This window comes from Trematomus bernacchii, unplaced genomic scaffold (assembly GCF_902827165.1).
Source record: "Trematomus bernacchii unplaced genomic scaffold, fTreBer1.1, whole genome shotgun sequence".
NCBI lineage: Eukaryota > Metazoa > Chordata > Actinopteri > Perciformes > Nototheniidae > Trematomus > Trematomus bernacchii.
This window is the reverse complement of record NW_022987714.1, coordinates 12,127,237-12,144,374: the sequence shown is the minus strand read 5'-3', so window position 1 is coordinate 12,144,374 and position 17,138 is coordinate 12,127,237. Positions and strand designations below refer to the sequence as shown.

The window sequence follows — 17,138 nt, the reverse complement described above, 5'->3', positions numbered from 1 at the left end:
TATAAACTCAAACTTAAATACTGTTATAATTACATTTAGAAAAGGTACATTTGGCTCATACCTGCATATTAAAGTTGTGGGGCATGTGGTTTAAACTGGGGTCTCCATGCCGAGGAATGTGAGCTGGGTAAGCAAAGCGGGGGTCCATGGCCATTCTTTGGCCATACATGTGTGGGCCATGAGGACCGGGGGGCCGATGAAGCTGGTAAGATAAGAGAGGATTCACAATTTAAGTTTCATTTCATAAAATAATCAGGAAAAGAAAATCAAAAACAATGTATTTTGTATAACTAGTTAAAGGGGCCCTATTATGCTTTTATTGTCTTTGCCAGCAAACCAATCAGAGCAGACTGGGCTCTCGTGAGAAAGGCAGTATGAGAAAAAATAAAGCCCTTTTTGAACATTAAAGCATGTGAAATCTAAAATGAGCATAATAGAACCCTTTAAAGCATTGTGTTTAATGGGTGATAAATCATTTTTAGAAATGTAGAGAGAAACTTAAAAATAAAAAGTGATCTTGTGGATACCTGTTGCCCTGGGTGGTACATGCCCCCTTGATGCATGTGGTGCTGCTGGCCTGGAGGCAGGCTGTGGGGGTGCGGGGGGCCATTGGCCCAGCGTAGGGGAGGAGCTGGTCGTGGTCGTTTGCTCTCCTCTTCTTCAGAGAGGGTGCTGCCCTTGCCCCCTTGGGCGGTTCTCTTGCGTTGGACTTGCTCTGTGGCCCTGATCAGACTCTCAGGTCCCGAATGTCTACTGCTGCCGCGGTTACGCTTTTTGTCTTTGCGCTCCTTGTCTTCACTGCTGATGTGGAATTCCTCGTCCGTGTCGCCATCCTCTGAGGGAAAGTGTTTTAATAAGGCCCGGCTAAAACACCGTTCCAGAGACTCCGCCATGATACTGTACTCTGGGGGAAAACAGACATAAACATCGGCTTTGTTATATGATGAAAAGACATAAAAGCTCTTTCTCAGCAACCTTGTAAACACAGCCACACATGAAAGCACATACCTTTTGCAAATCCATTGATGTACATTTAAAGCTTTTTATCTTCAAGTCACTCCCTGCCTTTCACATACTACACACTCCCACACACACCACCTCACAGTCATTCCTTTACACTCAAACACCACCGACCGATATGCATGCCATGTATCCATAGAGCCCCACTTGCTCCTCTGTTCTGGGCCCAGCGTGGCCGACTGACCAGGTCAAAGGGCGTAAGTTGACCCCTGCTCCTCCAACCCCTTCCCTCTACTCCTCCTGCTCCACCCTGGGCCCCCTCGCTCTCCTCTCCTCCCCCTGTCCCCGGGGAGAGTATTCAGTTGGATGGATGGCTCCAGACAGGGGGCTTAGGGGCTGGAATGTCTCTGTGGCACTGCAGGGCTCAGATCCCTCTGAGCACTGGAGCACAGCTCAATCACTCCTCATTAATCACTGTCATGGCTGCCCTGGCCCCGGCCCCAACGCAGCACCAAGTCCGGCCCCCTTTCTTTTGCCCCCTGTTCCACTGTCACCCCCTGACTCTTGCCCCAAAATTCTAAATATGCACGTCTTTCTTACAACACACCAACTGAAACTGATTTGTATGCATACGTTTTTTTTAAACAGAGGAAAAATTCTTGATGGATGAAGTTTTGTGTTTGTTTTTATTTACCGCTGTCATCTCCATTGTACTCGACGCAGTTCTCAAACATGAGTTTCACGTCGGCAGCAAACTCCTCCTTAGAAACGTAATCCCCGTCATTCAGCTTCTTTTCAATGGTGGACAGGTCCATGGGAGTCTGAGGAGATCAAAAGACAAATAAACAGTAAGAAGTGGTTCTACATATGTGGTTGAACACAATGGTATATGTATATTTGCAAATGTTTATTTTGTGAAAATATTGTCTTTATTTTAAATGTGTTAAAATAGTCATATATGTTAACTGTGATTGTTTTTCATTTGTGTTATGTAACTGTGCTGCTGTCTCTCTTGGCAAAAAAACCCCAAAACAACAGATTCTGATTTAGCTGTGAACCACACACGAAAAAAAAGGTATAACCTACTACTGTCACGTGCCATTGTATAGTATTTAGTACCTGGATGAGCTCATGGTAGTTGGGGGCATAGGATTCATCCACAGGCTCCAAGAAAGGCCACGCGTCTTTATGAGCTTTCAAGACCTCAAGCACTGCAGAATAGAGATTGGATCAGATTAGCACATTAAATCAAATATTAGCAAAGATAAAAGCAACCGCCTCGACTAACTGCTCTGTAGGCATACCTTTGTATAAATCTGTGTAGTCGTCGTCGATTTCATAGCTGGAACGACAAACATACAACACGTTAACCACAATTCGAGTAGAACATGGAATCTGAAGAGAAATGTACAAAAGCCACTTACAATGCTTTATTCCGGCGTGTTCTGTGGACAGGAGAGGAAGGCTCCAGATTGAGCAGTTCAGGCGGCAGGTCCTTTCCTTCAGACAGTAACCAGGCTCTGTCTTCACGCATCTTCCGCCTCTTTGCTCGCTCTGAGAATGAAGGAAGAACACATGGGGCAATTAGAAACAAAACAACAACATAAAAAGTCTCAGGAGGCTGAAGGGCAAACAATGTTTTAATTGCTTTTGAGTAACAGTTGCTACAGAGTCAATGAAAACCATTCCCCGGCCTTCAGATACAGGGTTGCAGATCAGTAGAAAGAGACCATTTTCCTCAGCCATCTTTTCTTAGGCACAGTTGATCAAAAGAGCAGGGCATAGAAGAGCGAGTGCATATGTATCGCTGCGTTTTCTTTTTTCATGAGAGGCCTGCTGCCCCCCCCCCCTCCTCCCCTCCTCCCCGGCGCGTGAATTATAAAGGTTTGAGGGAGGGTTCCACACACAGAGCGGGCCAGGTCCTGCTGTTCATCTATAATACATTAATGAGGCTCCTCCACTGAAGCACAATCAGCAGTTCATTAACCCTTGACAGATGACATCAGAGGGGGGAGAAAAAGAGAAGTGATCCTGTGATTAAAGACCCTGAACATTCCCTCTCACAGTCTCTGTGTACTATACATAAATCACAACGCTTTGTCGAACGCTGCTTCGCTACTGCAGATTTTAAAGCCGTTACTAGCCACACCACAGCGATGGAGATGTGAAAGTGTGTGCGTGTGCGTGTGTGTGGCGTGCCCTTCGCAATCCATTCTGCCCTTGATCCCAGAGTTGATAGAAGAGTGTGAAAGCCCCCTACCTGCTGCTGACAGGTCGCTGATGAAAGAATGTCAAATTATTGATGCTCCTTCATATTTGACTTTTGGCACTTTGCTTTTATTTTCTAACCCTTCTGCAAATACAAGCAGATGTATAAGCATGTGGGCTTCCTGCAGTGCCACAGAAATATAATTAAGATCTGATCAAGTGGGAAGTTTTAGGACAAACACAAGTGGCACATCTTTTCATGTGTGTTCCATCCATCTTAGTAGCCATCCATCTTACCCTCCACAGCTTTGATCTTCTCCTGCTTCTCTCTCTGTTGATCTTCCTGCTGAAGTCTCTCCTCTTCCCTCCGCTGCTCGGCCAGCAGGACCTGCCTGTCCAGCTCTTCGTATTTCTTCTTGTCGTCCTCTGATAAAGGCAGGTTGTCCTGGAAACAAAACACACAAGCCCCATTAGTCTCATCTGGAGTCAATAAAGGATAGTTTGTAAAGAATATGTGGATGATAAAAGCTGGATACCTTTAACTTGATCACATTTCCAAACACCAGAAAAAAGGAAGCAAACAGACCCCAAATCACTGATAGGAACAAACATATAGTTGCAGGAATGAGTCCTCAACCTGGAATTAAGTTAGCATTTTAGCAATCCCTCGTCTCAAACTCAATGTTTTTTTTTCGTTTTGTGTTAGATTTTTAAATAAGCTCTGTGGTCAATACACATATGAGAGTTCCATGATTACTACAACATAAAATATGTTACTAAATAAAAACTGGTTTAGGTTTGAAGGTTTTTAGTGTCTTAAAACTGTGGTTAATAATAATAAGTGACACAATTATTACAACTAAACGTAATCAGGCCACAAATCAGCTGATAGCAGTGATAACGTGAAGTCATGCAAACGTCATGTAGTTCTGTAGGTGCCATAATGCTACTCAGCCCAAGTTCATTATTTGTATTATTATTATTTGTTTACGTTACTTTTATTTGCTTGTTGAGCACTTCCGGTAATTGTCACATGGGTGTGGTTTGGTTATATAAGTCACCTGTTTGATGTCGAGTGCGGATGACAGAGGGTGAGCTTGTGCTGTCATTTTTTCTGTGGACCGTTTTGTCCATAGTTACTATGTTATGATTTTGTTTATTAAATATCCTAAAACTATCTTGCTTCAGTATGGACTTTCTCTTTGAAAACGCGTCACAGTTTATAGCCAAGTTTAGCCTCTCGGCGACTCAAACGTAATGGGGATTGAGCCGCCACAAGTTCCATTATAGCTTTTGGCGATTTCATTTACGCTACAACTATTAGTAAAGTGGTGTTAATGTAGAGATTATCCTGCTGAACACAATGTGGGAGTATCATAAATGTGTGTGTGCTTCAGAACTCTGCCATATTCAAAATCCAAGGAAAGAATTCCATTTGCTTACTGTTGAGGGAGCCCTTGTCCTGTTAACATCTGGGTCTGCCTACAAAAGCATGCATCGCTGCACCACTCTATTGTATATCAATATAAAAAGGAAAGGGCAAAACATTTTGTGGAAAGAAGTATTGGTTAAATAAATAATCAAATCTGAGTGTCTTTCCAGAAACACAGCTGCTGCAAAAGCTTACGGTCTGTAATTTTATTAAAAACATGGACACAAGTAGACAGAAAAACACGCACATCCTCCTCTTGGTTGTTGTGTTCAGAGAACCGTTGTGATATGCGAACTGGGGCTGGGTCGAGTAGCTTCTGCTTCTGCTCCCGCTCCTAGAAAAAAAGAAAAGAATAAAAAGGTTAGCTCGGCTCCATACAGCTGTTTATCTATCTACTTATCGCTTCCTCACTGATTATATAGGAAATATCCTGTTTCTCTGAATGACACATGTGCTTGGTATTTACATGGTCAACAAATTACTGATCGAGTCTTCAAGACAGAAAGACTGAGCGCCACACACAAGCCAACATACTGTCAGGCCCTGGGGAGTTGTGGAGGAGCGAGTGAGTATAGAGAGGTCACTGGCTCTGCTCTCCCCTCCCCCCCCCGAAGTCACGCTCTCTCAAAGCTGCCTACATTCCCCCACCTTTCCCTGGGGGTGACAGCCTAGCAGTCAGCTTGACAAATACACAACGCAGTGACACAACAACAGACAGCCAATACTGCAACTTTTGAGCAGCGCATTTGCAATCCTTCCATTTGAATCTTGGAAATTACCGCCAACAATCCACATCATGACATTTGAGTGATTCAGATATGGTGCATTGAAGAAAAACAGATTCCGTTAAAGGCGGTCTGTATCAGGGATGGGCGCTGTAGATCATGTCAGAGTGCACCAGGGAAGATGAAAAAGTGTCATCCCGGGGCAGATAACACTGAATGGTGCAACAATCTGACTTTTGATCAGCCATAAAACAATCATGGCAGTTAAGAAAATGCAGCTGTCTGAAGCCAGTGTGTGTGTGCAAGAGAGAAAGAGAAAGGAAGATGTGTGGAGGCAGAAGAAGACGGATGTTCATGATCGGATAGTGCCCTCCACAACTCTTCTGTCCCCACTCCATCTCTGCCTGAGTGTGAAGCGCCGGCATATCCTGAGGCGCTACAATTCTTTCCTACATTACCAGCAGCACTAAATCCCCCCCCCCTCCCTCCACCCAACACACGACCAGAGTGCCTCTGGTGTCGACACTTAGAGAGGTCGAGAGGATCCTGCAGCAGCAGAGCTGTCACTCAGGAGGCTCCGTCCCGCCTCAAGGTGAGATCCCGCCTGCTGTCAGCGCCCTGTGAAGCAGCTGGTGGCGGCAGAGTGAGACACGTGGAGCGAAGGATTCAAGAGGGGACACACCCACATAAAGACGGATGTATTTATGTCAATTAATGCTAAACATTTGCTGATTCAAGCTGCTTTAATGTTGGGAGTGGCGGCTTTTCTTTTTCCCTATTATTGGAAATTGAATAGTATGGGGGTTTGGACTATTGTTGAAATTGTTGGGCAAATGGAAAAGTAGAGAATTACTGGACGTTTAAAATAGTTCTACATAATACAAAGTCTTTATAGTATTTACACACCCCCTCAAAAATGTCATATAGAGGCCAGGTGTAAAGACGAATATGTTGCATAAGATGAATTTGGTCATTACGTTTTTTGATGTTCCCGGATGATCAAAATTGAGCCTAAGAAAAACAAAGATTCACTCTGTAGACTCAGGACCATAGGGAAATATGGTGTGATGATGTATATTAAATTAAAATGCAGGATCCTTTAATGTGATCTCCTGCTGTGTGACTTCAGTGGATTTATTTTGCACATAAGAACAACATCAGGGGAATGCACTTTCATCGAGAATCGAGCAAAGGATAATTAATCAGGTTCTATTTCATACTTACTGACCGCCAGAGGCGGTGCTTTAGCACTGGATATCTTCTGTCTCGCGCATGCGTAGGTCGAATATTTATATCAACAAAGTCACGTGTGACCTCGTATGACCCCGGAAGGTATAAGTTCCGGTGTTGTCAACGAGTTCAGTTCTTTTTCATCTTCTCGCTGCGCAGGTTACTACTTTATGAGTAGAAGCCAAGCTAGCTTATTGAAAATTCTAGCTCATCGCCTGTAGCCTTGCGATCGTCTCGATCGGAGCTGCGGGCTAGAAACGCTCGCCCTCCAAAGGCTGCGACGAGCTGTCCGCCCTCCCAAGGGAGGGGACCGCGGTGTTCACCGCTCGGACCCCAGGAGCTCCGGACCGGTAAAGAGCGGACGCTCCTGCACACAGCCGGTGAGATCGCTACCATTTATTGCTGATTGTGCTATATCCTATATACTCTCAAACTAAGGAGATAAGTGTACAAATTAACCAAGGGCTCTCGCTAATTTGTTACTGTTACCTGTACTATCATCCAGTTAGCTGAGTGCTCCCGCTGAAAGCTAACTTTCTACTGCGCTAGTGAAGAGAGCGTCTCCGCCCTCCTTCTCACTACATACTTTTGGTTCTTTACCTGTACTATCATCCAGTTAGCTGAGTGCTCCCGCTGAAAGCTAACTTTCTACTGCACTAGTGAAGGGAGCGTCTCCGCCCCCCCTTTCACTGCATACATTTGGTTCCTTGCCTGTTCTATCGTCCAGTTAGCTGAGTGTTTTCGTTCAAGCTAACTGTTACGGCGCTAGTGAAGGGAGCGTCTCCGCCCCCCCCTCTCACTACATACATTTGTTTCTTTACCTGTTCTATCGTCCAGTTAAGCTGAGTGTTTTCGTTCAAGCTAACTGTTACGGCGCGAGTGAAGGGAGCGTCTCCGCCCCCCTCTCACCGCATACATTGTTTTCCTTACCTGTTCTATCGTCCAGTTAAGCTGAGTGGTTTCATTCAAGCTAACTGTTACGGCGCTAGTGAAGGGAGCGTCTCCGCCCCCCTCTCACTGCATACATTTGTTTCCTTACCTGTTCTATCGTCCAGTTAGGCTGAGTGTTTTCGTTCAAGCTAACTGTTACGGCGCTAGTGAAGAGTGTCTTCGCTCCCCTCTCACAGCTCACAATTGGTTATTTTATTTAATCGTTTATTTGACAGGGACAATGCACTGTAATGAACACTTAAAACATTTAAATGTGTCAAGCGTAACAGTGCCAGATTTAGCTTTGAGCTATTTTCCATTCCCTCACATAAAACATTTAAGGAAATTACTTTATACAAACAGGGTAAAAAAAAAAAAAAAAAAAAATACATGATATGCAAAGAGTGGCAACGACATATGAAGTGTTCCATCCTCCAGTTAACTGAGTGCTCTCGCTCAAGGTTAACTTGCTACAGCGCTAGTGAAGAGAGTGTCTTCACTCCCCTCTCACAGCTCACAATTAGTTCCTGTTCTATCCTCCAGTTAGCTGAGTGCTCTCGCTCAAAGCTAACTTGCTACAGCGCTAGTGAAGAGAGGGTCTTCGCTCCCCTCTCACAGCTCACAATTATGGCGCGTTTCCACTACAGCCCGCAGCCCGGTTTAAGAGGGCTGTGACGTCAGCGGCCCGTCTTTGGTTGCGTTTCCACTTGGCCTAGTACCGGCCGGCGGGTCCTAATTCACAGTTTTTCTGGCCTCATAAAATCGTGGGTCCAGGGCCAGAGACAACGAGGCTGAGTCGGGCTGAGTATGCTAAACTAGAGAGAGCGTCGCTGGCAAGGGGGCAACAACTACAACAAGATGGACATATTTGACCGTGATTTAATTGTAATACACGTTTCAAAATGATGCCGAAGTAACAACATACTGATACCGGTTAGTAAAAACCATGAATTAATGCTTTGTCAAGTCTGCAGACAGACGGCAGGGGAAAAACCTTTTAAAATGCTTGTTTTCTAAATGGAGATTGGCTAAGCTAACGCAGTATATGTTCCGACCGTCCACACTCACAACAACGGCCTATACAGACATAAATAAAGCAGCGACTGTATTCACCATGACACAGGCAGTCTGTGGTTTGTACTTGTTTAACTTTTGTCTAGTTTCTGAACATATATGAGGAGCTGTGAGCTCTGAGTGCTAACAGCTAACGGCTGTGTTGTTTTTCTGGGGTCCTCTGAAGATCACGTCACGGCTCCGCCTACACTGCGTTACTATAGATACTGCCCCAGTTCCTAAACTGTAATGGAAATGCGCCATAAAGTGAGCCAGTCCTAACGAGGCCCAGCCATACCGAGCGGGGCCGAGCGAGGCCGTGTTGTGGAAACGCGCCATTAGTTCCTGTTCTATCCTCCAGTTAGCTGAGTGCTCCCGCTCAAAGCTAACTTGCTATAGTACTAGTGAAGAGAGTGTCTTCGCTCCCCTTTTCACTGCACACAGTTGGTTCCTGTTCCATCCTCCAGTTAACTGAGTGCTCTCGCTCAAAGTTAACTTGCTACAGCCCTAGTGAAGAGAGTGTTTCCGCTCCCCTCTCCCTGCACACAGTTGGTTCCTGTTCCATCCTCCAGTTAACTGAGTACTCTCGCTCAAAGTTAACTTGCTACAGCGCTAGTGAAGAGAGTGAATCCGCTCCCCTCTCCCTGCACACAGTTGGATGCCCGTTCCAGCCTTCAGTTAGCAGAGTGCTCTCGCTTAGGCTAACTCGCTATGGCGCTAGTGGAGAGAGTATTCCGCTCTCCTCTCACGGCATAAACCCATTAACTGACTTCATTTTTTCTCACCCTAGTTAGCAGAGTGCTCACGCTCAAGCTAACTACTATTGTGCTCACTCCCCTCCACTGCATATTTGTTTCCTGGCCAGTTATTTACAGGCAGCTGAGTGCTCTAGCTATCGCTAGGTCTAACGGCTCTAACACCTGTATGGCTCCTCTTTAACCAGAGGATGGCCATGACCTTTGCCCCTCTTGTCTTGGCCTCGAGCATCTGAGGGAGGGCCTTTCGGAGGACCCGTGCATGAATTGCACCATCATGCCTCGTGCGGTAAGAGCTGCCGAGGTTGAACTACTGACTGAGGGTGGCCTTCCCCCCGCACAGTCGACTCCAGCCCAACCTACCCATCCTAGGCGTTGGGCCGCAGAGGCTGCGGGTGCACCGCCCAAGAAGAGGACTAAGCCTGATAGGCTGTCCTCCAGGGTGGACCTACTCACTACTGAGCTAGCCCAGATGAGGTCACTCCTCTTGGCTCTCCATTCTGGTGGCCGTACAGAGCACGCCGCTGCACCCGATCCACCCGTGGCTGAGCTGGTTCTAGAGGACGATGTGTTCTCGATGGCAGCTTCAGCCACTCAATTTAATGAGTATGACGGGGAGAGCCCATCCCATGCTTCTGGGCCTGGCTCCTGTACCTCAGCTCATGGTCCCTCGGAGGAGGCAGATGACGGCTCCATGGGTACCGTCATTCGCATGGCACTGGCTCACCAGTAGCTGGATGCGCAGGAGCCCGAAACAGCGCCTGCCAGTGCGTTCTTTAGGCGCACTCCGGCACCCGCACTGTTCCTCCCTCTTGTGAGTATCTGAGGGAGTTACATGCATGCTGGAGGGACACTAAGGCTCTTTACAGTCTTACGTCCGATGGCCGAGCCTTGGTAGCCATGCAGGATGCGGCAAGAGTTGGCCTTGACCACACGCCGGCTGTTGAGCCTACCATTGCTTCCCTCATAGTTTCCCCTGACGAAGCCCTGAGGTCGGAGGCCAGGTGCCCTCGACTCCAATGTCGGGTCACTGATGACCTGCTCACTAAGGCTTACGATGCAGCGGCGCGCATGGGCCGTGTAGGCACCTCATGCTCGCCCTCTCAGCTTCCCTGCAGCAGGATGCTCTTAGCGCTTCCTTAAACCAAGGGTACAAGCTTCAGTTCCGACGCTGGCCCCCAGTCTTCAGCCGGGTCAAAATGACCACCATAAGCGACCCGGCAAAATAAATCGCCCTAAACCAGGAGCTGTCAGTCCTCCTTGCCAAGGGGGCAATCGAGCCTCACAGCCCGGGCTTCTACTCGACCTACTTCCTGGTAAGGAAGAAAGGCGGTGGACTTCGCCCGACTTCTTGTTTTTTCCAACTAGGTGAAGGCAGTGCTCTCGCTCCCGCTCCCTCTGCTGGTAACATGGGTGTAGTTACATCCCTTTTGCGTTGCTCTACTCTTTCCGTTCAGCAGGTAGCTGGTGAAGGCTGTGTTGTCGCACCCCGCTCCCGCCTACGCTGCATCTGGCATTCGTTATTAACTCAACCAGTGAGGGCGGTGTTCTCGCCCCCGCTCCTGGTAGGCGTGTTGCTTCATTCTAGCAGCAGCTGCCTGGCTAAACTGCCCTGTTAAATGTCCTTATCTAATCCACCTAGGTGAAGGCAGTGCTCTCGCTCCCGCTCTCTCTGCTGGTAACGTGGGTGTAGGACATTTACATCCCTCTCTGTGTTCGGCGAGTAGGAGCATTGCTCTACTCTTTACGTTCAGCAGGTAGCTAGTGGAGGCTGTGTTCTTGCACCCGCTCCCGGTTACGCTGCATCTGGAATTCGTTATCAACTCAACCAGTGAAGGCAGTGTTCTCGCCCCCGCTCCTGGTAGGCGTGTTGCTTGATTCTAGCAGGAGCCGCCTGGCTAGGCTGTCCTGTTAAACTTCCTTGTTTAACCCAACTAGGCGCGGGCCTGTCCATCTGCTGCACAGACTCTGCTGTGGGACGCCTTGGCGTCTCCCCAACAGGAAGGACCTCTTGTCTCAGTTGGAGGGTCGGATGTGGCACCCCGACCCCTGCCACCTCCAGCTGTGGGTCTGGCCACTGGAGGGCCCGACCCACTGCTGAGCGACTGCATAGAGTCTGTCAGGAAGACTATTCTCAAATGCTAGGGCACCATCTACTCGTAGGCAGTACGAAAACAGGTGGAAACTGTTTTTTTGACTGGTGCCAAGGGCGAAATGAGGACCCAGCATATTGCTCGGTACCTACGACCCTTGAGTTCCTTCAGTCCCTCCTGGACGACGGCCGGTGTCCCGCTACCGTCAGGGTGTATGTGGCTGCTACATCAGCTCAACACGCAAGGGCTGACAACAGCACAGTGGGGAGCCATAGGCTGGTATCCCTCTTTTTAAAAGGGGAGCTCTGAGGCTTCGCCCCCCGAATATCCCAAGGGCCCCTACATGGGACCTGCCCTTGGTGCTGGATGCCCTATGCTTGCCTCCTGTTGAACCTTTGTTACAGGCAGAACTGAAGTGTCTCTCAGCTAAGACTGCTTTCCCTCTTGCCATCACCTCAGCAAAGCGTGTAAGCGAGCTTCAGGCCTTGTCCGTGAACAGCTCGTGTCTGAGGTGGAACTCAGATGGCTCAGGTGTCACCTTTGGCCGAACACAGCGTTCCTCCCTAAGGTGCTGGCACGCTCTCATTTTAATCGGCCTATCCAGCTGGCACGGTTTGACCCCCCATCAGGAGAGGGGGAAGAGAGGTCAAGACTCCTACGCCCGGTGCGGGCCCTTAGAGCTTATGTCCAGAATACCGCAGGCATGCGTCAGTCTGAACAGCTCTTTCTGTGTTACGGTGGTCCTAGAAGGGGCTGTGCGCTCTCAGAACAGCGCTTGTCCCACTGGATCATGGACGTCATTGCCCAGGCATACAAGGCGAATGACCGTCCCTTGCCACCCAGAGTAAAGTGCCACTCTACCAGGAGTGTCTCCACGTCATGGGCGACCTTGAGAGGTGTGCCTCTGGAGGACATATGGGCTGCGGCCACATGGGCATCTCTGAGCACATTCGCCAGATACTACAGGGTGAATGTTGCCGCCCCTCACCCGCTGAGTGTGGTCCTCTTGCAGAGTCCACCTAGGCCATCCCTATAGGGGGAGTATTCAGACTTCCTCGTGACTCTGTTGGTATAGGTCATCCAGTGCTAAAGCACCGCCTCTGGCGGTCAGTAAGTATGAAATAGAACGATAGTTACGTATGTAACTACGGTTCTATGAATACTGGATGACCGCCAGAGTTCTTGGTCACTCGGAATCTCGTGTTTCCGCGAGAAAATTCCATAGAACTGAACTCGTTGACAACACCGGAACTTATACCTTCCGGGGTCATACGAGGTCACACGTGACTTTGTTGATATAAATATTCGACCTACGCATGCGCGAGACAGAAGATATCCAGTGCTAAAGCACCGCCTCTGGCGGTCATCCAGTATTCATAGAACCGTAGTTACATACGTAACTATCGTTTTTTTATAGAGAGAAAAAGACCAACCAAAGTTCTCTGTTTTGTTTACCAGAAATACGTCCCTCCAAGTCTAATGCGCTGTAAAATGAATGCACAATATAAAAAAGAAACGTACGCAAAAAGTACTCATTTACTGACCAGCCCAAACCAAAAACAACATACTCATTACACATAGTACATTACTAAACCCCAAAAGGATTCACTACTAATCTCTATTGATAAAGCTGTTAAGCAAGAGACATTTGAATGCCAGATTTGTAATGTATGAGTAATGCAGCTGAGTGTACAGACCATGAAGGATGAGATGACATTCATCTACTGTCCGTCTGAGAGGAGTGACTGACTGCTCGGCCAACATCAAACTGTCAGCTGGATTCTTTACTTCACTGCTGATGATGATGGAGAAAAGGCTGCGGGGGTTTCTATGGCAACAGTCACTGCGGGTTATACATCGCATGAGTGGAAATAACCTACGTTTGGATACATACAGGTAGGACAAAAAACAGGGAAGCTTTGACTAGCAGTAGGGAAAGTAAAGGGAAATCGCGTAGGTGGGGTTGTTTTGACTCATGCTTGCTATGAACAGGTCAACAAATTATCTCTATAATCTCCCCCTGAGGTACTTGACTCAAATTCTAAGGAAGATATGATTGACAAATGAGCATGACCCAAGGTATGGCCAAGCCCGATGAAGATAACAACAGAACATGTGCCCTGCCAAACTAGCGCAATCTCTGCAGTCAGGATCCAGTTAAAGGCCCGGGCTCTCTACCTGGCTGTGAGCAGAATTAAAAGGCAAGCACAGACCGGCTTCCCTTCACTTCGCCTCTCCTGCAGCTGTCCCAACTAAAGGGTCCAGCACCATGAATGAAACTCCTGCAGGAGGACAGTGATCCATGTCAGAACATGAAAGCACCTGAATGGAGATTGCCTAATCTTTCAAGCCTCATTACCCAAGCTCCATTGGAGGCCGCCAATGTCAAGAAAGTCAAACGCATAGGGCCTGAAATTAGCATTAATTTCAAATTGAAGTCATAAAAATGTAGCTAGCAAGGGTTATTTTTTCCTACAATTGTAAGTTAAAGGTGGGGTAGGTAAGTTTGAGAAACCGGCTCGAGATACACTTATGTTATATTCCATGGAATGCTCTTAACATCCCGATAGCAATGAATATCTTAAGTGCTTTGAAAAGAAATCCATTAAAAAATGTCATCTGTGGAAGCCGTAGTACTGTAAAAAGTACGACCAATCATTTTAGCCGGCCCGGCTAAAATAACTGGATGGCCTACCTGCCTGTCAGCCTTCCATCTGTGCACAAACTTATCTCGTGCCCTCATTGGTCATGTGCGCGTTCGTGTGTGTTGGAGGAGGGGCTCTGTAAGGAAGTGGCAGATTTTTTCCGGTTGTGTATTTTCAAATTCTAGCGATCTCGAGCCGGTTTCTCAAACTTACCTACCCTACCTTTAAGATTAAGTTCAAATCAATGTAGTTAAAGGGGCCCTAGTATACTTATTTTCAGGTTGAATTATTGTATTGTGTGTCTCTACTGTGACATGTTTCCATGCTTTAATGTTCAAAAAGCTCTTTATTTTTGTCAAACTGCCTGTACTGCAGCACCTCTTTTCACCCTCTGTCTGAAACCAGAGCCCAGTCTGCTCTGATTTGTTAGCTGGCCGGCTGTGTTGTGATTGGTCAACCACTTGGAGATTTCACGCCCCTTAGGAAGTCACCTACAATGTGTTGCAAGTCGATGGAAGCGTGAGTGTTACCGAGTGATGTCACTATGTTACAGAGGTAAACAAAGAGTCCAATGGAGGCGTTTCAGGAGGGGGCGGGGGGGGAGGGAAAACCCAAAAAACATGATAGGGTCTCTTTCAGATTAAGTTAGAAAGACAGTCCCACCATCGCTACACTCAGTATATTAGCTTTGTTAGAAAGAAAGAGTACACAAAACACAAAATCACAATCGGGTCAGCTTTGCAAGAATAGGATGCAAAAATAAATGAGCTTTTTTTAAGTTTTAACACTGAAACATCTACGACTGTCGGATTTGCGGTTATTCATCAATATAAGGCTCTTGTCAGTAGCAGATACACTCTACCCAGACACTATCTAAAAGAAGACATTATGTGGTGCTGTAATGGAGACTAATGACAGCCGTGTCTCTTCGGTGTCTGACCTTGTGCTCGATCATGCTGCTGATCTCAGGCAGGAAGTTCTGGCTGATGACACGGTAGAGATGGCGGTCCTGTGGGGAGGTTTTGTCCTTGATGCTTTCTGCCAGACTGACCCATTGTTCCTCTGTATCACACACAAGGGACCAGGCGCCTCTCTTACGGGCTGGTGGAAGCAGAGGAGAGACACATTGGCTTATTGATTTGAGGGAGAATGTATATTCATTCAGTGAAAGTCAAAATTGAATAAAGCTCACAGATATCTCTGATGTAGTAAACATGAAAATGAAGTTGCTTTTAATAAGATCCTTTCACCTGCGCTTGGACGGAGATCATCCAGACCATTTTCAGTATTTTCTTCCTTCACTTCTGTCTCTTCGGTCACCTCTGACACTTCACTCTCCACATCACTGAAAATGTAAAAAAAAAAACATTGAAGAATAATAGAAACCACATTTTTTTTGGACGAATCCGATTGCTTATAACTACTACATCTTCAGCTGGTTTCATTCATAAAACAACAACTATTAACACCCTGTTATTGCACCCATATTACATATAAATACAGCCCCATTACACCCCTGTTACACCGGTTATACACCCATTTTATTACACTGTTATTCACATTGACAGCCTGTCAAATGACTGTATCACCCAGGATATAGAAACCATTTTCAGGTTAACTTAAAGCCAACTGTGCAGTATACAGTAGCAAGGTGGACAGGGTACATTTAGAATTACAGATAATACAATGATGACTGCTCTGATGTATATATCCATGAACATCATGCTGTTCCTAAAGAGTCTATTAAAATACTAATTGTCGACACGTGGTATTTATCATATTTTACTATTCAGATTTAGCAGTTGACTTCAGATCAGGCAAAAACTGACTTAGAGGAAGGGTAATATTAACACTATTCTTAAAAACCCAGATTGTGTATTGTTTTCTACAGCTATGCTTCTTTTTTATTATCCCTCTCTATTATCTCTGCACACAAAGAGCATGTGGTGAACAGGCACAGCATCTGCTCTGACAGTTAAATGCAGCTTTTCTTTTGACATGAGCAGTACATCTGTGCAACACATGGCTAAATGCACAAGTGATGGCTTCTCCGCTATACACCGTTGGCACCGACAACAAATACAAATGTTTTTCTCACCTTAGCGGGGAGTCGTCCAGTTTTTTCTTCTTTGGTGGTCTTCCCCTTCTTTTTCTCTCTGGTAATGTCAGCTCAGCGCTTTCACTGTTGGAAAAACAGCGTGATGTAGAAAATAAGTCTTAGCAATTATAGCCTGTTAACGGGGGTAATTAGCAATGAGAGACCTCTATAATTAACCCTCAACAGGCCTGTAAACCAGACCTGTAACTACTGCAATTACACACTTAGCACATGCGCTAGTTAACCACAGAAAGCCTGACCAGGAACATAACATTCATTCTTGGTGTACAGGACGGGGAATGGAGACGTGCAATTCCTAGAAATATTGACCTGATCCTCTCTGCTTTCCTCTTGACGGACTCCTCTTTGTACATACGGGTGCCGTAGAAGTACCAGTAGAGGGCTCCATCTCCCCCCTGGCCCAGAGGCTCCACTCGCAGGCTGTCTGCATCCAGTCCCTGGTGGGGGAAGGTGGGGACAGGACATTTCTTAAATCATGTGTAGGACTGTCTTTTTAAATCCTAAGTCATTAGAGGGTGATGTCATTTAGTCCCTTGAGCCTACACCGCTGTGAATCATAAAGCCCTTTCTGAGTGCATTCATAAATTATACCTGCTCAATTATTTCCGATAATCTGATTTCATGGGAAACCTGTATATCAGAGGGAAATGATAAACTGACACACAGCATGGAGGTAAAACTGGTTTAAAGGTATATTATAAGTTGCATTTTATTGAATTCAAGAATATATGTTAACCTGCTGCTCTTTGTCAGGTGCTATTAAAAGGTACATTACTGTGATTTTAGTTAGACTGCGCGCATTCCCTTACAAATGTAAGTGTGAAATCGTACGGCTCCAATTAGTGTCACAATAAAAACACTCCAGTGTAATTAAATGAATTAAAGAATAAAAATGCGTGGTTCAACAGCATGTTTTGTGCTCAGGTGCTTCAAAAAACATCAGGTTAAAAAAACTAAACTGATTTCATATACACACAGTGTCAATAGA

At 46.4% G+C, this 17,138-nt stretch overlaps 1 protein-coding gene across 1 annotated transcript in view; it reads right to left on the bottom strand.

The window, feature by feature from the left end:
• The window catches only part of LOC117491454 (cat eye syndrome critical region protein 2 homolog), a 47,187-nt gene that overhangs the window by 6,950 nt on the left and 23,099 nt on the right, over window positions 1-17,138 (bottom strand). The window contains exons 4-15 of the mRNA XM_034141443.1: window positions 16,460-16,587; window positions 16,130-16,213; window positions 15,282-15,376; window positions 14,972-15,132; window positions 4,848-4,934; window positions 3,466-3,613; window positions 2,385-2,514; window positions 2,265-2,302; window positions 2,080-2,171; window positions 1,655-1,781; window positions 528-904; window positions 62-202 (exon numbers count right to left, since the gene is read on the bottom strand). Of these exons, the coding sequence (XP_033997334.1) occupies window positions 62-202; window positions 528-904; window positions 1,655-1,781; window positions 2,080-2,171; window positions 2,265-2,302; window positions 2,385-2,514; window positions 3,466-3,613; window positions 4,848-4,934; window positions 14,972-15,132; window positions 15,282-15,376; window positions 16,130-16,213; window positions 16,460-16,587 (1,608 nt within the window). The remainder of the gene's footprint in view (window positions 1-61; window positions 203-527; window positions 905-1,654; window positions 1,782-2,079; window positions 2,172-2,264; window positions 2,303-2,384; window positions 2,515-3,465; window positions 3,614-4,847; window positions 4,935-14,971; window positions 15,133-15,281; window positions 15,377-16,129; window positions 16,214-16,459; window positions 16,588-17,138) is intronic.